The sequence below is a fragment of the Rosa chinensis genome, chromosome 6 (genome assembly GCF_002994745.2).
Source record: "Rosa chinensis cultivar Old Blush chromosome 6, RchiOBHm-V2, whole genome shotgun sequence".
Lineage (NCBI taxonomy): Eukaryota > Viridiplantae > Streptophyta > Magnoliopsida > Rosales > Rosaceae > Rosa > Rosa chinensis.
This window is the reverse complement of record NC_037093.1, coordinates 56,097,045-56,124,482: the sequence shown is the minus strand read 5'-3', so window position 1 is coordinate 56,124,482 and position 27,438 is coordinate 56,097,045. Positions and strand designations below refer to the sequence as shown.

Genomic DNA, 27,438 nt, shown 5'->3' with positions numbered 1-27,438 from the left:
GGTGAGGAAGGGGAAGGTAGTACTGCCTGAGATCGAGATGGGTTTGTAAGAGATGGGTTTCTAGGTTTACGGTCGATAGAGAGCAGAGATGGGTTTCTAGCTGAGTGTCGAGCGTCGAGAGGAGGGCTATGTTTTTTTTTTCCTTCTTCTTTTGGACATGGTATGGCAATTAAAGCAAGCTAAAATTTCTTATGTCATTCACACAACACAAGTCTCAGCAGTTGGTCGTCTGAGTGCAGCACTAAAAATCAAAATGTGAAATTATGGAGGGAAATATGGCGCCTATAACATTTTGGCTCAAAATTTTGCCTTCCAGTTCTAAGTTCACACAACAGAAAATCTTAAAATCTGTTGTACAATCACAACAGCTTGCACTAGGCCTATCTAGGCGAAAACATTCAAGCAAGCTTTCTCAAACTTTGGTGCTTAGTTTTTCAATCACACAACGGAAATAGTGAAACCCATTGTACCTAGTAGCCCAAATGTCAATGTTTCAAGAGCCAACCAAGACGCCAAAGTGGAGGGAAATCTGCCGCTAATTTTTTAAGACTCAGACGACGGAGACTACTTAATTCCGTTGTGCAATGTAGGTATGATTAAAAAGTTATCACTTTGTTGACATTCACACAACAGAATATCACTAATACCGTTGTGCAATAGAGCTTACTTAAACACACAACAGATGATTTATGTTCCGTTGTGTGATTAGTGTTGTGTGATTAACTTTTTGTAGTAGTGACTGTTTTTAAAAGTGCTGTGAGAACGAAAAGTAATTTGTAGGTGTTTGGTAAGTAAAAAGGCAAAAGTGATTTGGCTGGGTATAATTACCAAAATGGGCATACATGCTTTGATATGCTACTAAACTACATAATTTTGTTTTTTGATTATGTAACTATACTAAATAAAAAATTTCTCATGTATTATTCTTGTACCATTGGTTGGACCGAATAAAATATTTACTTTAAACTCTTCAATATGCATATTATGTTTGACTATTACACAAAATAAGTCAAGAATATTTGGATTAATTTCCCGACCATAGTTTAACGGGAACCGTTACACAAAATAAATTAAAGTCACTTGAAATTTGCAACTAAATGTTAAGTAGATGCATTCATTAGACTTTGTGCAATCACATTTCTTAACACCTCCATTTCTTGTCTTTCCGGACCATCTCCATCATGTTCATTATCCTCCATCTCTTCACTAGTCTCTTCACTTGAGTAATTTCTACTTTCATCAAAATCAATATCTCGTTGAGCATATCTTCTTATGTAGTTATGAAGAGCCATAGTTGCAATAACTATCTTAACTTGTTTTTTATAAGGAAAGTGAGGCATATCACGTAAAATACTCCATTTCTTCTTCCATACCCCAAAAGTGCGCTCAATAACACTCCTAAGTGAAGAATGTGCATGATTGAATATTTCTTTATGACCGGACGGCTCATCACCTCTACGGAAATGTGGAAGGTGGTACCGCTCACCTTTATATGGTCCTAAATAACCCTTCATTTGTGGATATCCGGCATCTACCACATAGTATTTTCCTGACATTATTAATTATAAGGAATTATTGATCTCGGTAAAATAAAAGATTATAAGTTATTATTTATGTAATTCTAGGAAAAAAAAATATCATTTGGAGGTTTAGGAAAATTCGATTGAGGATTGCGTAGAGCTGATAAGAATACTCTACTATCATGGGCAGTGCCTTCCCACCCTGCACATGCAAATGTGAATTGCATATCGAAGTTGCATATAGCCAATACATTTTGGGTGGGTATCCCTTTTCTTCCAATATATGGCACCTGATCACATGGAGATATCGAAGCTTGAACATGAACACCATCGATAGCACCAATGCAATCCTACAAATTAGTATAATAGACTTGAATTAAAAAAAAATGGTTTTCTACCAAATTAGGAAGCATTTATATAAGGATAACATCTTTAAAAGGGTAGTACATTATACATACCTTAAAATGAGGCATGTACAAATGTGGCTGTACTCCTACTCTCGACTACATCAACAAGACAATCGATTTATTTAGACAATTTCGCCGCACCTCCCACCTTTTCTTTCTTCCCCTTTGGTCCTCTCATAACTCCTTTTCCTTTTTTTTCTTTATCAGCCTCTGTTTGGCGCTCCAAATTTGTTCTCTTTTTGCCTCTACGTTCATTATCTTGGTCAGAATCCTCTTCATCATCTCCAGAAAATAAATTATGCTCTGAATCCTCCACAACCTCTTCAATATCTATAGTAGCTGAGGGAATCATGACAAAGTGACCTAGGGCTGTGCTACCCCTGAACATGTTGTCATAAACAGCCATCATTTCAGGACTAATTCCCACATCCCGAAACTTGCGATACTCTGGATTGATCTACAAAAGATGAACATAAGAGAAGATTGTTACTTATGATAATATTGATCACAAAAACTGAGCAGCAAATGCAAACCTGAATGCATATATTAAATACTACATCAAGTGTCTGGACTGAAATTACCCAAAACAAAAACTGGACTGAAATTAACCAAAACAAAAGCTATGGTGTCTGGACTGAAATTAACCAAAACAAAAACTTCCAGACCATGTAACCAATGCAACATTCCTCCACAACAAAGTTGCAATACATAATTAACTCCACCAACAAAGGGCCAAAAGGAAACTGAACATTCTTACACCAACAAAATACATCAATCAAAAACGTTGAAAAGAACAAGTACCCAAACCAAAAGAAACTAAAATAAATAAATAAAATTAAACTCTCACATTCCATAATCACAAAACGCTGACAGCAACCAGGTAGATATGATTACCCACAACACCGCCCAGACTACTAGTCTCTAACTTTAACAAACAAAGGTAAACTGAAACTAATAGAAAAGTTTTGACTCGATTAAAATCACAATCCAAAAAATAGGGAGTCGATCTGCAATCAAACTTTTGGGCATCAAACTTTTAACCTCTAGTGCCGATTTAAAATTTGTCATTTGCAAAACAAACGGGATTTAGCAAAAAGTCTAAACTCTCAATAAGTGCCGGAAGATAGAAAGCACTCACACAACACAAAACAAAGCACCGTGCTATCAATCAAAGTAAAATAATCAAGAACATAATAACAAGTACACTAATTCAGAGAAGATAGAAAGCACAACACAAAACAACATATAATAATTGAATCAGTACAAGCTCAAGACTGATTTCAAAAGCTAAAAATAAACCCAAGAGCTCCTTTAACAATCATTATATACCAAAAAAAAACCCAAAACAGTTCAATTGATACAGAGCATAAACAACATAGTACCAATACAATATAATTGATAAGAATCGTGCAAAGAGCACCCAAACTAAAAATCAACAACCTCAGTAAGTTCACATAACATCAAATACCCAACATAACATGTACCTACATGTGCCAAAACGAGCATAATTAGCTATAATGTGGCTCATTGTACTGCCAGAGGTACCGACTCCTACCAAGGGGATGACCTGCGAAGGCACAGCCAGGCAGGCTACCGCTTAAGCCCTGGACCGCCCCCCAGATCACCGCTGACGCGCCGCGTCAAGATAGCATCAGAAGCTCCAGACGCTGGGAATCGAAGAACATCAGTCCCACATCGGAAACAAGGAGAAGATCAACCTCTTCCTCAACTATAAAAGGTTCTCTCCTCTCTCCTCATTAATTACGCAATTACTACTTATTTATTGTTATGCTATCCATATACAGTGACTGACTTAGGCATCGGAGCAGTGAAGACCGCCCAGCGCAGTCTCCCTCTGACGCCTTGTCTATCGTGTTGCAGCAAACAGGAGTCACCTAATCCTAGGAGTAGCGGTCCGCCCACCGAACCCGCGTTAAGCAAGGAATCGGCTACCGTCGGACTTGAGCATTAACATTGGCGCAGTCTGTGGGAATCCTTGAACAAAAGGTCATCCCGCCACAATCACCATGACAAACGACAGCAGGGGGAACGCTGAAGAGCAGGCAGATCAATCTGCCATTCCCCAACCCACCAACCCAGCGGTAGGCATCTACCGTGCGTTATTCACCACCCCGGTCAACCCCAGCGGTGAGACGAACCCAAGTAGTAGCCACCCGCCAGGCCAAGACCTCGCCTCTCTATATGAGCTGGCACTGGCGGATCTTCACAAAGCAAACAGGGAGCGTGAACAAGAACGCAAGGAAAAGGCCGAGGCCCAGAGGCAGGTGGCCACGCTTGTGTCCCGCTTCGATGAGCTAAAGAAAACGCTGGAGGCAACCGCCAACCCGGCACGAAGTGAGCAGTCACGAAGCACCAGGCATAGCCGACCCGACACGGGAGCATTGGTACCAGCACCGGTCGTACACATGCAAGTCCCGCTGCGCCCACCAGAGCTAGCAGGAATGGGACCACCCCCTGCACCCCAGCTAATGTTGGAACAGGAGGAAGAGTCATCACTGCACACCCACTGCTCGAGACCTCAGGCGAGAACAGAGGGAAACCCACCCGCTCCCAGGCGAGGATCAGTTCAGCGGAGTACCAAGCTGGACCCCGCCGACGATGCAACCGCTCAAATACTGGAAAGGATGCAGCAGTTGGAACAACGGTTAATTCGGGCGGAATCAGGCACCCCGGCACCAACTTCAAACCCACTTTTCGCGTCCAGGCCAGGACCATTTACCGCTGCAATTTTGCTGGCCGTCAGACTGGCGTATGCAAAGACTCCAAAAATGTCACATTACAGCGGTAAGACTGATCCTTTCGTCCATATGGACACCTTCAAGAAAGTCACCAACAACAAGGGATTCGATGACGCCACCTTGTGCCACTTGTTCAGCGAAACGCTGGACAATGAGGCAATGAATTGGTTCTTCGAATGCCCGCCGGGATCCATTGACTCATTCCAGGCATTGTCACACGCTTTCCTTTCCCGGTTCATCCTATTGTCCACCGGGCACCACAACACAAGTCAACTGTTCAACGTCAAGCAAGGTACGGAGGAGACACTGAAGGCATTCGTCACAAGGTGGCGAGCGGCAGCATCTCAGTGTCGTGATCTCAATAAAACAATAGCTTCGGCGGCTTTTAAGCAGGGACTCCTCAAAGGGCCATTTCTCTATCACCTCAACTACAATCATCCAAATGCGGTATACGACCACCTCATGAGTGAGGAGGTCATTCATGCCCAAGCAGAATTCATCACATATGGAGAGACCCCACCGCCACCAGCGGCATTGGCAAAGTCGACACAACCCTCCTTCAGTCAGCAGGGGACCGCTAATAAAACCTCCACACCGCCAACTGACAAGAAGAGGGAGTGGCAGCAGGGTCAGTACCAAAACAAGCGGCAAAAGGATCAGCACCACAAGGGAAACCGCCCATCCCATGGGGACAACCGCAACAAACATACGGAGTCTTCCCAGCGGTATGCAGTATTTACAGTCCTCACGGCTTCGTATGAAGAAATATACAATCAATGCAAGGATCAGATCTTGCCGCCGCCCCCGGGAAAATACCCAAAACAGGAAAGCCAAGAAACACCGGCAGGTGGTGCAAATACCACGAGGACAGCAGTCATAATACCAACAGCTGCAACGCCCTCAAAATGGCCATTGAAACCTTGTATCGTGATGGCAAACTTGAGCAGTTCAAGGTGCGCCCACCGCCACCTGTGATCGCCGACATCGAGCCCATGGGCCGCATCAACACAATCGACGGTGGTGCTCCAATCACCAACATGTCTCACAGAGCCAGAAAGCGTTATGCACGAGCTAATCACCCAAAGGAAGTCTGCAACATCCGCTACGAAAGGTCCACTAAGCTCCCAAGGTCTGGCTGGGAGCCTATTACCTTCTCAGAGGAGGAGGAACACGGGGTACATCTGCCCCACGACAATCCTTTCTTGATCGACGCTATTATCGGCAAGATGTCGGTGGGAAGAATCCTGGTTGATAGCGGCTCCGCTGTCAACATTATATTCAGTGGTTGTTACAACAACCTTAAGTGGAACAGAAAATTGCTCCAAGATCATGAACCACTGCTCAGCTTCTCCGGTGACTATATGCGGCAAGTTATCGGTACCAGTCCATGTATGGCTGAAATACATACGGAGTTCATAGTTGTCGATTGTTTCAGCTCATACAACGCCATCATTGGTCGGCCAGCGCTCAACAAACTCAAGTGCATCATCGCCGGGTACATGCTGCTCATGAAGTTCCCCACACTCAACGACACAGGATGTGTCAGGGGAAGTCAACAATTGGCACGCGAGTGTTATTCTACTACCATAGCACAATCAGCCCGCAGCCATGAGATCCTAGCGGTAGGCAGTCAGGCACCGCCACCAAACATTTTTGAAGACCCCAGGGAGGATGAAAAGAAGTACGTAAGGAAGGAGCCAGTCAACCCAGAAACATCACTGAGGGTTGTCAGCATCTCGGAAGAGCACCCTGAGCGGACGGTCCGCATAGGCGCTCAATTGGACCCGGAGCTGGCGGCGGAGCTCACTCAGTTCCTACGTGACAACGCTACGGTCTTTGCCTGGTCATATGCAGACATGCCAGGTATCTCCCCTGAAATCATCTCACACAAGTTGAGCATCAAACCATCCTTCTACCCTATCAAATAGAAACGCAGAGCCTTCGACGAGGAGAAGTACCGTGCTATAAGGGAGGAGGTTGACAAGCTCCGGGGCATTGGGTTCATCCTCCAGGTCATCTATCGCCAATGGATTTCCAACCTGGTTATGGTCAAAAAGGCTAGCGGCAAGTGGAGGATGTGCGTCGACTTTAAAAACCTTAACAAGGCATGCCGAAAGATAGTTTCCCACTACCCCGCATCGATCAACTCGTCGATGCAACCGCTGGACACGAGCTTCTCAGCATGATGGATGCCTTTTCCTGTTATAACCAGATCAGGATGCATCCCGACGACTAGGAATGGACCACCTTCACCATCGACAAAGGCCTGTATTGTTACAATGTGATGCCTTTCGGTTTGAAGAACGCGGGGGCAACTTATCAGCGGCTGATGAACGCCATGTTCGCGGAACATCTGGGCAAGATAATCGAGGTCTACGTAGACGACATGTTGGTCAAGAGTATAAAGGCCAGCGGACATGTGGCAAATCTGAAAATCATAATAACCATCCTTTTGGCCTACGGCATGCGCCTCAACTAGGAGAAATGTTTCTTTGGTGTCACCGCCAGCAAATTTCTGGGATATATTGTCAGTGAACGGGGCATCAAGGCCAACCCTGACAAGGTACAGGCCATCCTCAACCTGAAGGACCCAGAATGGAAGGTGCACGTCCAATGCCTCCAGGGCAAGCTAACCGCCCTGTCTCGATTCATCTCCAGACTGACCGACAGGTGTGCCCCATTTTTCAAAGTCCTCAAAACAACCCACAAGAAGGTCATCGATTGGAACCCAGAGTGCCAGGCGGCGTTCCAAGGCCTGAAGAAATGCCTGGCGGCAGTTCCACTCCTCTCCATTCCTGTCCAAGGAGAAACATTGTACATTTATCTAGCGGTGTCTCAGTCAGCTGTGAGTTGCGCTATCGTCCGGCGGGAGGGCCAGGATGAGCTCCCAGTTTTCTACGCCGATAGGGGCATGAACGGAGCAGAAACACGGTATCCTCCGTTGGAGCAGCTTGCTCTCGCACTCATCGTTGCCGCCAGACGCCTCCGCCAGTACTTCCAAGCCCATACAATCCATGTGTTAACCAATCAATCACTGAGACAAGTAATGCAGAACCCTGAACATTCGGGGCGCCTCAGCAAGTGGGCCATTGAACTCAGCGAGTTTGACATAGATTACAAACCACGAACCGCCATGAAAGGCCAGGCGGTTGCAGACTTCATCGCTGAGCTCACCGAGCGTCAGCCTGAAACCAAGATCGATGTACCGCCCGGAACGGAAATAGTTACGGCTGTGGAGCCGGCTCCCCAACAATCAGACTGGTACCTACACGTGGACGGTTCCGCTTCCGCCAAGGCCAGCAGTGCCGGAATCATCTTAACAGGACCAGGGGGCTTAGCGTCGAATACGCGTTGAAATTCAACTTCAAGGCTTCTAACAACATGGCGGAATATGAGGCACTCATTGCCGGCCTACTCCTCGCCATTGATTCAGGGGCCGACAGTGTCAACATCTTCAGCGACTCTCAGTTAGTTGTTAACCAGGTCAACGACAGCTTTCAGGCCAAGGACCAACAGTTAGCGGCGTACTTAGGATACGCCAAGACGCTGCTCAAAAAATTCAAGTTCCACACCATCACACAAATCCCCAGGGAAAAGAACGCCAAGGCTGATTCACTGGCAAGACTGGTAACCGCCCAACCACACCAGAGTCCAGCGGACACAAGGGTGGAGTCTCTGGACAGGCCAAGTATCACAAAAATCCTGGCGGAGATCTTCAACATTGAGGCCAATCCTAGCTGGATGGACGAAATTATTAAATACAAGCGCAACGGGACATTGCCAGAGGACAAGATCAAGGCGCGATAGCTCCAGCGGAGAGCAACCCGTTACAATATGCAGAGCGGCAAACTTTACCGCCAAGGATCCACTCACCCCAACCTCCGTTGTCTAACCCTAGAGGAGGGAAAGGTCGTGCTGGCAACAATACATGGTGGGGAATGCGGAAATCATTCAGGCGCCAGATCCTTGGCCAATCGCACAATGCGACAAGGCTACTTTTGGCCTACGCTCGGTGATGACGCCAGGCGAATAGCAAAATCTTGTCACAAATGCCAACAATATGCTGATCTACCACATGCCCCGGCGGAACCTCTGTCGGTTATCGTCAGTCCCTGGATTCACTCAACGTGAGGCCTGGACCTGATGGGAAAATTCCAAACCACCAAAGGGCAGTTCAAATACATCATTGTCGCCATCGACTACAACAGCAAGTGGATAGAGGCGGAACCTTTGACGGCAATAACTACCGCCAAGGTAATTCACTTCCTCTGGAAGAACATCTACTGCCGCTACGGTGTCCCGCACGCAATCATCACAGACAATGGCACACAGTTCAACAATAAGGAACTCATCTCTTTTACCGCCAACCTGGGCACCAAGATGCTTTTCACATCCGTCGCTCACCCCCAAACAAACGGCCAGGTCGAAGCGGCAAATAAGATAATGTAGAAACTGTTACAGAAGAAGCTCGATGAGGCAAAGGGTTTGTGGGCGGAGAAGCTCCCGGAGGTTCTATGGGCCATCAGAACAACCCCAACCTCCGCCACAGGTGAAACCCCCTTTTGTATGATGTTCGAAACTGAGGCTGTCCTACCTATCGAGGTAACCTAACCAACCGCTAGGGTCGAAGGGTACTGCCCCGAGACCAACAGCGACGGCGTTAACCTCGACAGGGATCTACTAGAGGAAAAGCGAGACGCAGCCCATTTGCGCAATCTCCAGAATAAGCGGCGGATATCACGTTTCTACAACGCCAGGGTCAAGGCCCGCAACCTCCAACTGGGGGACTAGGTAATGAAAGAAGTCATACCCCCGCCAACAAAACTCCGCCCAACTTGGGAAGGTCCATACAAAATTGTAGAGGTCGTTAGCCCAGGCACCTTCTACTTATTGGACAAGGATGGCGTCATAACGACCCACCCTTGGAATACCGAACACCTTCGATATTACTACAAATAGTCATACCGCTACCCAAGAGCATCTTGACTTAGCTAAATTTTTGTTCAATATTTAGCTAAGGGAAGCTACCCAACGGGTACGACCCCGCTTTTGTAAACGCTGTTCAAACAGCTATCAATGAAACGAGGAATTATTCAAACCATTGTTCAAGTCTAGCACTGAGGGCAACTGGCAACGCCAGTCAGCGGACTACGTCTACTACATTGTGCACTTGGACCAATTTTAATTCCTTTAGTGTTTCATTCATGACCAAAAGCAAGTGTCAAGACATCTAGTGGCACACACATTATCACAAAGAAAAACAAGTGTAGAAGCTTGGGTTCTAAAATTTCATTCATATCCAAACTAAATATACATAATGTAGTTATGCCTCAGCGGCTACAAAAACTTTTTCTACTCCTAGTCAGGGGTTGGCGGGGTTGGCAAGGTCGGCTCCGCTACCTTCGGCATTTTCGCTGGCGGCCTGCGGCGGATGGGAGCGGCTCGTCTGGTCGGACCCTCGAGCTGTGGGACTGGGGGTCTCTATTGTGCCATCCGCCCGGGTGTGGGCCGCCAGGAACCCGGCACGGGACACCTCCGAAGGTGTAGGCGTCCACTGGGAGTCTCCCTCTGGAATCCCGCCGCTCTCCCCGCTACCCGAGCAGACTCCAACATGACCAGGGGCGGCAGTAGGAGTGGTACTTGTTGTCGGCAGAGCTTCCTTACTTGGCTGCACGACCGGCATCGCCACTTTCGCCCAGTCGATGGCGCCCTTCTGCCGCAGCATCTCCACATTGGCCAGGGCACCAGCCTTAGCTGCTTCGTTCAGCGCCTTCTTGTACTCTACCGACTTCTTGTATGATTCAACAGCGGCAGCCGCAGCACGGCCTCCCTCAGCCTCCAAGCGAGCGACTTCACCCTCTAGCCGCTTGATCTCCACTTGTTTGGCGGCGGACTCCCGCTGAAGGATCTCAACTTTTTTCTCCTTCGCGGTCACCCGGTCCCTCAGCAGGGACGTGTCTTGATCCAGCTTGGCAAACCGCTCATTCTGCTCCAGGTGCCGCTCAATGGCAACGTTCAGCTTGCCCCTGGCATCTGCCGCATCGCAGTCGGCCTTTGTCAAACGTCGCTCGACGTCAGCCAGCTTTTCCTGGGCCTTCCCCAAGTCCCTCTGAAGGCCCGCCACTTCCTCCCTCAGCTCCCGCTCAACCAGGGGTTGCTTGGACGCCGCCTGGAACATCTCATGGAGCCCAACGGCGACGTACCCAAAGGCTGTGCTGAAGGGCGACTCGCTGACGGCGGTCGACCGAACAATCCCTTCCAAGCCGCCGAACCCCAGCCGCTCGCAAAGGTGATACAGGAAGTCCCGCTCACAGTCGTTGAGGAACTCTGAGTAAGCGGCAAATGAATCCAAGCCGCTCATACCCGCCGCTGTAGCCACATCAGCGGGAGCCTCGGGCGGAGCCTGCCTTGACTTCTTTGGCTGCTCACGGGCCCCGGTGACCTCCACCTCCTCCTCTTCCCCGCAGGAGTCGGGTTGACGGTGTTTTCGCTGAAGGGTCCGCGTACCTCCAGCAGCGACAGCCCTCGCACCCCCCCCCCCCCCCCGGTGGCTCCAACCCCGCTATGGTTACTCCCTCCGTTGGGCGCCCCGTTTTCTTTGGCACCCCGCTCCAGATAGTCGGCGCTCTTTCCTTCCGCGGCACCGCCTCGCTCACCACGCCTGTCCTCGCCTGAACAGCGGGCAGCCCGTCACCACCAAGATGAGAGTGGTGCGGCATTGGCAGCACCACCGGAACCTCTGATGGGCTCAGCGCTAGCGTATCGGGGTCCACCGCCGTGTTCTGCGCGGCCAGCCCGGAAGCATACATGGCCTCCAAGAAGTTGTCTATTTCAGCACGGTCCATCGCTTTCTTGAAGGCGTCACGGCTGGCCTTGTTTCCCGGAGGAGTCTCTACAAAAGTACATAATGGGAAGCCGGTCAATATGAGGCAATGTCACAAAACATGTAGTTCAGCGGAGAGTACTTACCAACAGCGCGCGTCAGTTGTTGCGCTACCAGCAGCTCCCACCCGGTCAGGAGACGGAAGTCCAGTAAGTTGCGATTCCGCCAACAACCCCTGATGCGTGCTACGCGGCACTCTTCCTCACGAGTCAGGTTGTACCGCAACCCCGCTGCACAAAAAGGTCATTGTCAGTATAAAAAAAAAGGGGAAAGAACAGAAACAACGACAGTCATGTTCAACGGAAACGACAAACAACCTCGGATGGGCTGAAACTCTGACTTAATTCTAAACGACGGCTCCCCCTCGTTAGACCCCGCTTGGTACTCCCACCCCGCTGTGGCAATGCAAAACGACCCCCGCCAGTACGACATTGAGTCCCGCAGGTTCTCGATCAGCTTGGGCGCTCCTTGGCGACGACTGAGGTTTACCAGCCCTCTACAACCCTGGCGCTTCACATACACCAGTTCGTAGAAGTATAGTACCTCCGCCACGTGTTAGGGTACACTTGCCCAAAGGCGATGCCGAACTCACACACTAGGATCTGTAGGTTGGGCACCAGCGGCAAGGTCACTCCCTCGCGGAATATAGCCTCGTGCACCGCGGCGTGGCCCGCTGGCAGAATCGAAGCTTTCTCCTCTACCGTCGGCGGACGCAGCTTCACCACGCCGGGCAACCAGAACACCCGCTTCAGCCGGTTGACGGAAACCGCGGTCATCCTACCTCCCGCCTCGTCAACAGGGGTGCCGTCCTCGAACACCCACGCCGACTCGGTATCCTCTCCCGCTACACCCCCTCCGCCAGCGGAACCGCTGGCGGCACTATTACTTTCTAGCCGCTCTTCATGCAGTGTGTGTGCAGCGGCAGCCTCCCCCGCCCTAGAACTTTCCGGACGCGATGAACGATCCATATCTACGTCCCACAGAATGGTCTGTAGCGGCTCGACCTCTAGCGGTTCTGGCAGTGAGGTTCCTGCACCGGCAGACGGACGCAACGAGTCAATAAAATTTCTATCCGCCGCGCTGAACGACACTTCAGATCCGGAATCCTCACTGCTCGAAATCTCTATGACGTCGGCCATCCCAAAACCCTAAAACCCAAATCAGTTAGTTCACACAAAGATCTAACCTACCCCTATATCAGCCATTGCCCAAGAACATCAAGAACACTCAAACCCAGAAAATGCCAAAACAAGAACAAACGCACTCAAACCCAGATTCGACCATCTAGAAAAGCCCTAACAACCCCAATTCTGTCAATGACAACCACCCTTCCCCAAACCCACTCTCACACCCTCACAGTACGTCGACAAATAGCATATCACAGAAACACCCAAAACCCAGAAATTAACCGAGGCAGACACCCAATGAAACAGGGAAATAGGCCAGAATACCAACCTTAACAGTGGAGCCTCTGACAGCAGTGTGTACACTAGTCTTCGAAGCCGGAGATCGTCGATTCTTCCACGCACGAAAACTCGCCAATATCACCCTTCTTCTCCGATCTCAGACACAGAACACTTGAAGACGACGAAGGCACAGTTCAAAGTTTAGAGCAGTGCCAAATATGCTGCCTTCCCCCCCCCCCTTTATGTCAACGTCAAACAATCCCACGCCGTCCGCTTAAAAAACGACATCAAATGTCAGCCGTACATGTGCCTCGGTTACGAAATCCATCATTACTCGACATTAATGGCGAGGAGACGGCTCGGCGAAGGAGGCACGCCTCCGCACGCTAACCCTTTAGGGGTTCGCCACGTGTCCACCACCATCAGGCGAAGCGTCTAGTAGAAGCCACAACTTTTGGGAGGAAGGAGCCAAGTATCGAAGTCCGCTGAGCGTAACCCCGCTAGCGGAACTTCTCACTTGTCATCTTCCAAGTGTCTAATTTCGCTGAGCGAAACCCCGCTAGCGGAACTTCTCACTTGTCATCTTCCAAGTGTCGAAGTACGCTGAGCGAAACCCCGCTAGCGGAACTTCTCACTTGTCATCTTCCAAGTGTCGAAGTCCGCTGAGCGAAACCCCGCTAGCGGAACTTCTCACTTGTCATCTTCCAAGTGTCGAAGTCCGCTGAGCGAAACCCCGCAAGCGGAACTTCTCACTTGCCACTTTCCAAGTACCGAAGTCCGTTGGGCGAAACCCCGCTAGCGGAACTTCTCACTTGTCACTTTCCAAGTATCAAAGTCCGCTGAGCGAATTCCCGCTAGAGACTTCCACTTGACAATTTGTAAGGGGCAGCCTCGACTATACGTGGCACTGCCGGCATAACCCCCTCCATCTTGCAAACCCCGTGCGTTGTTGGGCACAGTTACGCTCAGTAACCACCGCCGAACACGTCTACCCGACGCTGTTTCCTGCTACATCCAGCGGGGGTATCCGCCAGCGGCGAATCCCGAGGCTACGCCTCATTCTGACAACGACCGCCACGCGGCGTTACGGTCAGATCGTCCCTACGGGACACGGGACTTGTCAACAGTCTACGACAACCCTGATCAGGTACGTTGACCCCCGTCACTTGGGTACTAAGATCGCTACCCAACACCTTCTGCTCGGCGCAGCTTCCCCTCAACAAACAATTTGCCGACCATCCGGAGATCCGTCTTGGCTAGGGAGTGGGGGACTCCCTGGCGGGCCTGGCAGGGGCCCACCCGAAAGGGTATAAAGCGTTTGCTCAGTAAATCCATGGTTGACAACGCACTGACGCTAATTATGCTGTTGCAAGTCTAGCTGAAGTAACGCTTCACACCGCCGATCAACTCCCCAACCAAGATTGCCCTCCTTGACTGGGGACTTGGGGGACTTGTACTTACACGTGCCAGAACGAGCATAATTAGCTATAATAAGCCACGTTCATTGTACCGCCAGAGGTACCGACTCCCACCAAGGGGATGACCTGCGAAGGCACGGCCAGGCAGGCTACCGCTTAAGCCCTAGACCGCCCCCAAGATCACCGCTGACGCGCCGCGTCAAGATAGCATCAGAAGCTCCAGACGCTGGGAATCGAAGCACATCGGTCCCACATCTGAAACAAAGAGAAGATCAACCTCTTCCTCAACTATAAAAGGTTCTCTCCTCTCCCCTCATTAATTACGCAATTACTACTCATTTATTGTTATGCTGTCCATATACAGTGACTGACTTAGGCATCGGAGCAGTGAAGACCGCCCAGCGCGGTCTCCCTCTGACGCCCTGTCTATCGTGTTGCAGCAAACAGGAGTCACCTAAATGCCTAATCCTAGGAGTAGCGGTCTGCCCACCGGACCCACGTTAAGCAAGGAATCGGCTACCGCCAGACTTGAGCATTAACATAACCCTTTATCAAAACCAAACTCTCACATTCCATGTTAACAGCCACAAGGCAGGGGATATAATGAAAATAAAACAATTAACAAAGTAGAGAAAGTCACTCACAGTAGTACTAACCTCTCACTATTATTAACAGGTAAAACAGAGTTGACGTAAAATCTTAACTCAACTAGTACTAGAAAACCAAAGATTGAAAAACTACATCAAGTAAAAAGTTCAACTTCTAGAGAAGAAAAAGAACCTGGACTGAAATTAACCAAAACAAAAGCTATGGTGTCACTACATGCAATAAAAGCTAACCAGCAATAGAGCATGTAACCAATGCAACATTCCTCCACAACAAAGTTGCAATACATAATTTACCTATTCATTAAAATTCAATATAAAAACAGAAAAAAAAAAAATTACTACCACAAGCAGAGAAGGATAAATACACACCTGAATTTTGGATTCCCACCATTCAGCAGGTGCGTCGACAGTTTTTCTAGCCGGATCCCATCCAATACCAGTTTCCTTATGCAAAAGTGAACTCCACAATTTCCAATCATTTTTAAGTGAATCCCACTTATTTTTCAGTTGGCTTTTATCGTAATCCCTTCCGGTTAACTCCTTAAAGGCCATGATAACATTTGACCATCCCTTTTTATCAAAATGTGTACCAGGTCTGTTTCCCTTGGCCACTTCCTTAGCAGCTATATCACAAAATATAGCTACTACCTCATCCGGCCATGTGGCTTTTTGTTTTCTAGATCCCACATTTTCAGTACCGGTGGATTTCTTCTTTCCCATCTAAAGATAACACATGCTTAGTAGTAAACAAACAATAGTTATAAACTACCATATCCAACACCTAACACGATCCTCATTCATACAAAGCTACTGACCACAATAAAGACCTAGATATATCCTTTGTTTAAAACCATAGGATTCAATAAAGGGCTAGGGACCAGAATATATCAATTTCACACTAGTATGCAAAGGTTGAAATATATACATATAAAAGAACCAGTAGCCAAAAAAAAAAAAAAACCCAGGTAGCATCATAATCAAAGAAATGAAATCAAAAGGTGAAATAATTGGAGGGACTGGAATTGAATTGAAAAGTGTCAAAATCTTACTTACCCCGTCTCTATGTGCGGTAATTTGGTACCCAAAATACCACAAATTGACCAAACAATAAGAAGCTAGTTGTTTCGATCTGTTGCTACTTGTTCTGCAGGTGACGCATATGGGGAAAATTAAGAACTTTAGAGGAGACAAACAATAACAAGCGCAGTGAATCGAAGCTTGCAACAGCAATATACTGTAAATTTGGGGAAAGATGGAGAAGGAGAGGACTTACAGTGAGTTTGATTCGCTGAAAGACAGAAACTTTCGCCTCAATTTGCTGCTAGGTTTGAGAGAGAGAGAGAGAGAGGCGGTGATAGAGTGGTTCTTGGTAGGCTTGCAAAGATGTGATTACGCGAAATTGATGGTTACTCGGTTCATTGCACCGCTCATGTCAGTGGGGTTTTCGCCAGAATGTATGACTAGGTTATAGGAACTTCGAATGGGATGATATATGCTGGGAGGAGGAATAACAAGGAAGATCTGGAGAGTGGTTCTGATGTGGAGCTTACCAAGTACGAAAAGAGGTTGAAGAAGCTAGGGTCCGGGAATGCTTTGGGTTTGGGGCGTGTGGCGGAGGAGCGACGGAATCGGGTTTTGAAGACACAGAAGAGATCGATCGATAAGCTGAGGTGTTTTGAGTTTTGACGGCAGAGGAGGCTGGGAAGAGCCAAGTACGAAAGGAGGTTGAAGAAGCTGGGGTCCGGGAATGCTTTGGGTTTGGGCCGTGTGGCGGAGGAGCGACCGAATCGGATTTTGAAGACACAGAAGAGATCGATCGATGAGCTGAGGTGTTTTGAGTTTCGACGGCAGAGGAGGCTGGGAAGAGAGGCTGAGCATAACCCTATCACGATCCTCATAGAAAAGATGAGGACATAATAGGAAATCTTTGTAAATTTCATTTAATGAACCCTGTTCACTCCGTGTTTTCACAGAATCAGCTTCCCAAAGCTGGTACTCGGGTGCTTCTCAGTTTCAGCTTCTAGGAGAATCAATTTGGACCAAAAGCCACTTCTAGACATTTTACCAAACACCATAGCTAAAGCCCAAAAGTAGAATCAGGTTCAAAAGCACCTCCAAAATCAATCACAAACTAAGCCTTAATTAGGTAACTCCTTTGTAGGACTGAAGTAGCCCTGACTCCCCCAAAGCCTCTATGTGCTCCATGTATGTAACTTTTCAGAATTATTTTAAAAAATTACTTACCTATTGTTTTTTTTTTTTTGAGAATAAAAGCCTTTAATAAAAGGGTAGTTCTATTCAGACCTCCATATTTGCTATTTGAACCCCCTTTAATATTTTTGTACATTAAATTTTCAATTTTGCCCCTACTTTGTTTTCTCTTCCCACCTCCTCCACGGGCTGCACCTATCTCTGCAACCTAACATATGTGATAACTGATGATGCTATGGCCACCCCAGAATATGGCACCTCTCTCTCTCTCTCTCTCTCTCTCTCTCTCTCTCTCTCTCTCTCTCTCTCTCTCTCTCTCTCTCTCTCTCTCGCGCCCTCTCTCCCTCCCTCCCTCCCTTCCGTGCGATGTCATTACCAAGCTTTTGTCATAATTGATGGAGCAAGATATTGATGGTTGGGAAGATGAACTTTGATCAAATTCTCCACGGAAACAAAATCAGTTCATCCATCATGAACTAACTTTAAGAAACCAAAAGTCCTAATTATGAATTTGTGGGTAGCAACCTCCACCATAAAGTCAAATTGAAATAATTTCAAAAGCCAAACGAAAGGCTGACTACCTACGAAAGATTCTGATCAACTTGGCAACATTTTATGAGTAGCTCTTACATACAAATATGAGGAGAGAAAGAAAGAGAATAAGGATATGCAACAGGGCAATGAGGTAGGGAAATTGAGATTGATTTTTTTTTTTTCAATTAGGGGTACAACTGACATTAAATTTTTCCAAAAAAAGAAAGAGGTCTATATATCAAATTTGGAGGTCCGACTAGAATCACTCTTATTAAAATGAACCAAAGTTACATGACATGGGAATGACCGGTGGTGGACAAGAATTTCTCACTCTCCTCCCTAGAACCTAAACCAGTTACGGGTCCGTCACCAAAAATGACATCCATGAGCCAAAATGGCCCAACCCCTAACCACCTATACCGCCCAACATCTCGGGCTACCAAGAATCCCGAGAATATCGATACCACCTCATAGACAACCGCTAAAACAACCAACGCCCTCTTCCACACCATGTCCCAAACAAGCCAGACCACGTGCAAGGATCGCTCGTCAGCACATTGACCATAAGATGAAACTGACAATAAACCAATTCGTCCCCAGGAAAAACACCACATCCATGGCACCTCAATTTGACCCAACCCTAGCTCAACAGAGTAGGGACATGCTAAAGACCAGAAAAACCTAACCCAAACCCTAATCGAAACCCTAACCAAAACCCTGATCGAAACCCTAACCAAGAAAACTACCTGAAACAAAGCCAAAGCCCAGCCGCCACAAACATCTTCCTTCTCCTCAGATGACCCGTCGGCAGGCCACCACCATAAATCTGTCCGGTCGAACTTGCAACGCCGGAGAGACGCAATCCACAAAGCAAGCCACACCAACCTCAACTTTTGTAGGCCGGATCCAGGCATAGCGCCAGATCCTGACGAGCCCACACCAAGTATCAGTAAGAAACTCGCAGTGTCTTGTCGCGGGGCTTCATCCATCCGCTTGACAATCCGAAACCCTTGCACTCTTCGCCTATCGACCAAACTCAGAGAGATAGTAGTCGCCATACGATTCATGACATACCGCCGCCACGATCTGGCCACTGCCCACCTACTCCAAGCCTACGTCGATTGCCAACCATCCATCCTGCCCACCTGCATCGCCGCCTGAGAGGAACGAAAATTCATACACGACCAGGAAGGATGAAACAGAGACCAAAACTGAAACCCCAAGACCCCACAATCCCGTCCGGCAACACCCGCCACTCGTCGATGAGGCTGAGACCTATTTCCAGCGGGTCATCACATAGATTTCACCGGTCATCACTCAGATAGCAATCATCACAAAGATTCATCACACTTATTGAAACGATTCATTACACGAATATTCCTACACAAGCTTTACATGGCAATCATCACAAAGATTCATCACACTAATTCCAACGATTCATTACACAAATATTCCTACACAAGCTTTACATGGCAATCATCACAAAGATTCATCACACTGATTCCAACGATTCATTACAAAAATATTCCTACACAAGATTTACATGGCAAGCATCACAAAGATTCATCACACTGATTCTAACGATTCATTACACAAATATTCCTACACAAGCTACCATATCTTAAATCACCAATTAAGATGGTCGTACTAGACCCATAGTATCTCAACAATTGCACCAATACATATATATTTCACATATATATATATGTACACGTAGTCATTCACTCAAGAATGCCACTAATATCAACCATAGTCATAGTTAACCTAATAACTCCAAGACAATAGGGTAATATTGCTCATAATGAATATCGATCATGCTCATAACAAATATCGAGAGATTTACTCACGTCAGAATCCTGCTGCGTCTTCACACGTTAACCAAAGCAAGCACAATCGCCGCAATCCGTTCAACAAGTCCAACAAGCACCTGAACACATAGAGTCTCAATTGAGTGCACGAATCACAAAGTGATTAAAGTTCAAAACCCCCGTTTTGAACTAAATCCCCAAAAGTAACGCCAATCGAGGCAGAACCATATCCGAGACCTTCCTAAGTCTCCAGAATACTTCTACTATCGATGTGACAAAACCACAAGTCGATCGGATAGTCGGATCCTCACAGATCAAATAATCGAATGGTTCGAAACCGTAAAAACCCTAACATGCTCATATGATATCCAAAAATTAAGTGTTGTATATCAAAATGCTCGTATCGACGAGTAGATCAAAATCAGGGACAGAAACTGTCCCTGAGGTGGCCGAAAACCGCCAGAAAACACCACCACAATGGCCACGCCACCGCCGGCCCAAAGTCAGAATTTGGCCAAACTTCCAACAAAAAAGTTTTTCATCTAAACTCCAATTACAACTTTCATAACTAGCACAAAGTCTAAATCAAACCCATTTGACCGGAATTTACCTCGAAAGGTTTGAATTTTGATGAACCGTAGAATCCCAAATTCTAAAATTTGATCTCCACAAGTTGAATCGATGCAAACCACCTTAAGAGAAAGCTTCTACATCCTCTGGGCTCCAAAAGCCCCCAAGAATCACCTGCAAAGGTGGCTGGAATCGCCGACTCTGATCAAGGCGATTTCAGCTCTACCGTGGCTTCTTCTCGACCTTGCAGTGCCCACCACAGCTCGACCCACGCTCGATGGCTTCCACAGACGTGTAGAGGAGGATGAGGAGAAGAGAACCCACTTTGAATCGCCTCCAAAGGTGGCCGGACGAGGGAGAACGACGCCGGCGAAGTGGAGAGGGCGACACAGGCTCGGGAGAGAGGAGAGAGAAATTATTTCTGAAAATGGAAAATTCGAATTTCTGAAATAATTTCCGGAAAAATCTCATATATACCAAACTGGAAACTTTTTCCGACGGCCATAACTTCTTCATACGAACTCCGATTTCTGCGTTCCGCATGTCCACGAACTCGTATTGACGTGCTCTACGATTTTTGTGAAGGTAATTTTCAGAGAAACCCAACGAGTAAAAAGTCAACCTTTGCACCTCCCCTAAAACCATATTCTTCGAATAAAATTTCGTCCAAAACACTTCCGCTCCGTCCACGAGCCACGAAACAGTCCAATAACCACAATTTAGATTCCGAAAAATCCTCGGAAAATAATGGCAAATTTCTGGGGCACTACAATTGTCTTCACTACCATCAATTTGGCTGAAATTTGCAGAGATGATCTATACATTAATACTTAAAAACTGAACGGTTGAGATGTGGACATGAGACCGAAAAGTGACCCTAAACTCCAACCTCATACATTAATTTCAAAGTGAGGCCTCACTCTAGATAGGATATATATATATATATATATATATGATTCAACAACTATATGAGATCTTCAGGACCGATGCGGACGAAAAAATGGAGTCAGATTGCACGAAATTCCTCATATTATAATTTGTATATATACGTGAAGCATAAATTTACCTCTCGAATGTGCGAAGTCCCTCATCATACATATAAAAACTCATAATTAAGGGAAGATTGTATCTTGGGTAAATTTGTTTACTTGTTTTCGTAGGATTGCAAGTATGGTCCTCGTGTTTTAAATTTTGTAGTTTTGGACATTTTTATAAGGGCTAAATACTGTTTACTACCCTGTACTTTGGGTCCGAAATCAATTCAGTCCCTGTAGTTTCAATTTCATCAAAAATACTCATGCAGTATCAAATCTCTTCTAATAGGTCCTTTCGTTACACATCTGTCAATTGGAGCAGTTAACTCGCCTATGTGGCATGCCACGTCAGAAAATGTGGAACCCACCTATTAGGCAAAATTTCAAAATTGTCTCAGCCTCTATTCTAGCCCAGAAACCCTATTGCGGCCCCCATTTCAATTTTTTTAAATTTTCCCACAAAAAAAATTGGACACTTGAAAAAAAAAAATCAAACTCCATATTTGAAATGTACTTGATTATAATATGGCTTAGCATCAAACATAAGGTATTTTCTTCTGAAAACAACTTCTCAAAACTCACAACTTGGGAACACAACTGAACTTAAATTTAAGGGACCTAAATTAAACAACATTCATACAAAACATGAAAGTTTCTTAAATTTCCAAAAGACTTAGCAGCCCAAATATGTTTGCAACATTTGAAAAGTTTGCATTTCAATTAGCTCTAATCATATTAGCAAAAAGGGCATTAAAGCTACCAACCGAGTTACACAAAACATGGACAAAAAATGGTAGGGCTTGCTAATGTGACATTCTAGTTCCTCTTTCCTATTTTCCCCCTTGTTTGGAATTGTCCCTAATCCTCTTAGATGATCTGGAAGCTATTGGAGCTTGGCCCTTTGATGCTTTGGTTGAGGTAGATGTGGCAGCAGCTTTGGCAGACTTAGCAGTTGTGGCAGCATTGGCTTTGGCTCCTTGTTTCCTTGATGCCTTCATTTCAGCCATCTTCTTCTACATTCACATTAACAATGACCAAAAATATATGCATCATACCACTTATTAATCAACACACCCAACTCCAAACTTTCAACCTGCTTCTTCATGAATAGATCAGTAATAAAACCTAAACTTTCAAACCATTAAATGACAACACATATGCACCAAAGTCCAAACCTTCAACCTACCTGTTCATGAGTCAAACTGAACTTTTCTTTTACATGGACACATGGAAATCAATGTGTGTAAGCATAAGACCCAAACCCAATATCCAAGGTTGTGCATTCAACCTCAGATGATAATAGCAACAGCAACATTAATTACAGGAATTAAAAAACATGATGATAATACCTTCTTCTCAAAGCATCTATCTTTAGTCAGAACTTGGTCAGAGCTGCTTCCCTTTGGTTGGAACGAAGAGAATCCACTGCGGATCCCTCACGAACATAGCGACTACTGTCATTCAAACTCTCAGAAGTTGTGGCCATCTGACCTGGTACAGCCAAACTGGCCTTTCCATCATTGCTACTGCAAATGCTTCCATATGCGCTGCCACTAATATGATTATCAACAGTACCATTGCCCAAACATTATTACATCGAGTCATTAACAGAATGCATTTCATAATGGCAGAATGCATTAAATCATTACCAAGAATAGAATTGATTCAATTGAACTAGCATAATGCACTCAATGCAGTAACATGAATAAGTGAATAGAATTGAAAATTTGAAATAACAGAGCAATAGAGCATTAACCAATTGAAACGTCAGCTTATAAAAATGTACTAACAGAGCATTAATTAGCACTAGCAGACCTGGGATCTCTTATTTTAGACATTAAACAATGGAGGCGACATAGCAAAACTTCATATATAATAAGCATCATCACAATTACTCCTATTTTGGACCTGTACTAACCCTGTAGTTCACTCGTCATCATTCAATAGGAAAAGGACAGCAGCATATCATATGTACCAAACTACCAACAATGAAAATCACTATGATTTACAAAAGGCAAACACAAAACAAAATCAATCTCATCCACGATGTAGCTCAACAGTTTCTGAATAGAAAAACCCACGAAAATAAGCAAAATTAGAAGCAGCAAACTCATCCAAATCAAGACTAAATAACAAAATTAGAAGTAGCAAACTCATTCAAACAGATACGAAGAAGTGAAAACTGAAGAACAAATTCTTCTCTTCAAAGTTCAAACTGTCCAATAGTTCAATCCCAATCCCAAAATATTGAAATAGAGGCAGAGTCGCGGTGGAGGCATGGAGCTACGGTGGCAGGGGGGGAGCTCCGGTGGATGTGTGGAGCTGAGGCACGGTGGTTTGGTGGGGAGAGCGAACAAATGTTGCGGTCTATTTTTCTAGTTTTGGGGGTCGAATGGGTTTAGGTTTCACTGATGTCAAGTTTAGGTTTCGGGGAAAAAAAAAGTTGGAGGAAACCGCCCAGAACGCCCAGTAATTAATCCAAAACCCTAAACACCAAACTCACTATAATAAGGAATTTCATCTCCAACCTTCATTTTTCTCGGTATCCAAATGTCGATCTCATTGCCGGCCATGTCGAAATCTTCTTTGAATCAAGCCAAACGCATTCGTTTCTTCACGCCTTTAATCAATCTTCTCGATTTTTTCAGTTTCAAAGCAAGAGAGTGAGAATTCTTGCTTTCTCCAATTTTTTTTGGATTCGAGACAGTTTTAGGAGGAAGGTCACGAAGTGGGATGCGTAATAGGGTTTTTGGCTGAAATCTGGGTAAGATAAGAGCCAAGGACAATTTTAGAAATTTCCCTTCCAAATGGGCCCCACTTCTGTTGAGTTGGCATGCCACGTCAGATACTGACGGCTCCAATTAACGGATGTGTAACGAAATGACCTATTAGACTAGATTTGATACTGCAGGGGTGTTTTTGATGAAACTGAAACTACAGGGACTGAATTGATTTCGAATCCAAAGTACAGGGTAGTAAACAGTATTTAGCCCTTTTTATAATTTTGAGGGTAATCGATGCATACATGATTTCCATTTTTTTTTTTTTTTAACTCCAACTCTAAAGATATATATCTCATCTTAATGGAAAGAGATGAAAGTGACTGAAACTGCAATGAACATAAGGACCAAAGTTGCAATCTAATTACGAGACAATTAGGATAAAGATTTTGAGACTCCACTTTTTCATATACTTTACAATTTGCCCTTCACTTTTATGTAGTTTAATTAAAATGGAGTACGCCTCACTATAATTTTTATTGATATTTTTCTATCGTAGCTAAGCATAGTGTCGCGGGCCAAATTTGCAATGCGCAAAGAGGACCGCGCGGCACTTACAAGTAAGCAAGTCAGCCAAGTGAGTACCTTGCAAGGAACAATGAAAACCACACGATATTAAAAAGGTGCTAAAGGCAAGCAACACAATTATATAAATGTTTGGCAACCACGAAGAACAAATGAGTAATCGAAAGGAAAGATCAAGAAGCAATCTCACGGGACACAAATGATTGAATAATTCCTCTTTTATTGATGGTAAGACGGTAAGGGAGGCAAAAGTACATGTGCTTACCTATACTAGTTCCATAGTCCAAACTATGCCGACTAGGAACCCTTCCCTAAAGAGCATATCGGCCTTACATGAACATGGCAAGAGGAAACATGAAAAAGGCCGAGGAGACTAAATGCTAAATAAAATAAATTACATAATTTGTAAATTACCAAAACATCCCTAGCACACAAGCAAACCAACCAAAGGCTTGACTAATGACCCTGGACAAGGTTGCTTGCGGCATTACAAATGCGGCCCCTAACACATAGCCAAGGCTCGGCCTCTCTACACTCCATTCCCTGTCTAACCCGCCTACCATCTTAACCATTGAGTGTCAAACTCAAACCCTATCCGGCTATCCCTCTATATAAAAGATGAGAGGTAGTACTACTTGTTTGGTATGAGCACTTGAGCAGGACCGCGTTGATGGTAATTAACTAGCTAGCTAGCTACTCGACATGAGATTCGAGTTACTACTTGTAAGCTTTTGTTTTTTATTACCCCACCCTAAGATATATTACCAAGGTTGAAATGACATGAAAACTAAAGCCAGATATTAACCATAAGTGAATAGTGACAAGTCATCAAATACATTATACAATTATTGAAAATTGTCACATTAACATGAAATCTCTGTTATAAAAATCTATCACGGAGACTGACTCTTTAACATAGAAAAATAAGTTTTCATTGATCGTCACATAATTAAACACTATTCTTTATCAAAGAAAAAAATTATCATCAATAAAAGAATAGGAAAATGATTTGTGGCCTCAATCTCAGGTGTCATGTCATTTCACCTACACACATCACCTATTTGTCAAATCATATCATGTAATTTTTGAGAAAAAGACTATCTTATCCTTCCAAAATCTAATGATTCAAAGTTATTTTGGTTTTCTTCAAAAAAAATAAATATTTGGTTTTTTTTTTTTTCATTACACTCATGCTTAGATTCAAACAACAATTTTTTTTTCCTTCAATCAATAATAGAAAAAATTACGAGCACGTTTACTTACTTGGAAGGAAAGGGAATGATTACGGGGTAAAAACATTTCTGCGTTTACTAACACATAAAGGAATCGGAATGATTTCGGGTAAAATAATTCATGCGTTTACTAACACATGAAGGAATCGGGATGGATGTAGGTCTCACCTCCTTGTTAGGAATCGATTCCTGAATACTCAGGAATTCGATTACGAAGGGGGGAGATGGGTTTAGGAATCATTCCTCCGGAATCAATACCGATTCCTTTCTTCTCCCATTCCACTTGTCTCCGATTCATGATTATTTTCCATTCCAAGTAAGTAAACGTGCCATACATGTAATTCAGTCAATAGATTTGCACATACATTCGATCAATAGATTTGCATAACACATGTATATGAATTCAACCTTTGTTGAGTTCCTGTTAATTTTGAAAATATAATGTGAAAAATATATATATTCATATGATTATATATATTTATATATATATATATATATTCTTTTGTTCATTTTTTTCTTCTCTTTATGTAGCTAGGGATTAAACGTTATATTTGAGTTTATTATTTTTTGTTTGGTTTTTCCCTTATATTTAGATTGTAGATGATAATCAATGGCTGCTAACATGGAATTTTTTCTTACCTCTTAACTTAGACATACTTATTTTTCAAATTCAAGTTATTAATGTTATTTTTTTGGATGAAATTAATCAATATTTGTAAAGAAAATTTAATGCCCATTTCTTGACACCTAATTCAATATATTGATGCCATTTGGAAAGAAAAATTATAGAAAAAAAATGTAATTAAATGAAGAAAAATATTAGTCAATAAATTTGTAGACATATCTCTTAAATTGATATATAATTAATAGCTGATCTTTTTTTTGTCACCTAATTAAATTCATTAATGTAATTGATTCACCTCCTAACATCTAAAAGGAAATATAATAGGGTAAAGTTGGTGTGCAATAGTATGATGTGGAAAGATATATTATGTGGAATTGAAAATAAAATTTGTATTTACTTACATGGCATGACACCTAGGATTTGAAGCCATAAATCTTAGGGGGATTCAAATTTGCTCACCACCAATATTTTTGTGGTGATACCACCACTTAATATATATAAAACTGACATGTGTTATAAAACATTATTATAGTTAATTATGATGTTTTATTAAAAAAATATAATTTAAGTATTCAATTAATTCTAAATGACGTAGCAAGTTTTAATAGGGTGGTGATATCACCACAAAATAAAAGTGATGAGCAAATTTAAATCCTCATTGAGGCCCTATATCATTGCCCAAAAGAATATAACTAGCTAAGCAACTAAGTTGAGCATGTGTTTCTAATAAAAAAAAAAAAAAGTTGAGCATGTGTTAAGAAACAACAAAAGTTTCTAATAACAGGGACCATTTATATATATAATGTATGTATATATAGATATTTTCCAGTCATTTTTTTTTAGGGGAACAGAATCAGGTTCTATTAATATAACGACCTCTCTCAGTCAAGCTAGAGGAATTCGAAAATCTCTCATATTACATCTCAATTACCAAATAACTGCATATAGTAGGGCTAACAAAAACAAAACAACCAAACTAAAAAAGTAAAAATCTCCTACACATATCCAACCCTAAATCAAAGCCATTGACTTGACAAGTGTTGACGCCTGAGACCTTCATGGTGTATATCGCCACTCATCGTGCAAACAGCTACAATCAAGGGCAGAACATGGTATGA

The 27,438-nt window shown here is 44.4% G+C and overlaps 1 protein-coding gene across 1 annotated transcript; it reads right to left on the bottom strand.

Annotated features, from left to right (window-relative positions):
- Window positions 1–2,045: 2,045 nt before the first annotated feature.
- On the bottom strand, window positions 2,046–18,804 carry LOC112171618. Its single transcript, XM_024308777.1, has 3 exons — window positions 18,493–18,804; window positions 15,371–15,721; window positions 2,046–2,384 (listed from the first exon to the last, which is right to left on the bottom strand). Exons 1-3 carry the CDS (start codon window positions 18,802–18,804, stop codon window positions 2,046–2,048), a joined length of 1,002 nt encoding a protein of 333 aa, XP_024164545.1.
- Window positions 18,805–27,438: the final 8,634 nt, after the last annotated feature.

Coding starts and splice junctions, on each gene's coding strand:
- LOC112171618 (XM_024308777.1), bottom strand. CDS start 18,804: ATGGCGACTACTATCTCTCTGAGTTTGGTCGATAGGCGAAGAGTGCAA. Junction 15,722..18,492: donor GGGCTTTGGCTTTGTTTCAG/GTAGTTTTCTTG, acceptor TGTTATCTTTAG/ATGGGAAAGAAGAAATCCAC. Junction 2,385..15,370: donor GGTGGGAATCCAAAATTCAG/GTGTGTATTTAT, acceptor CATCTTTTGTAG/ATCAATCCAGAGTATCGCAA.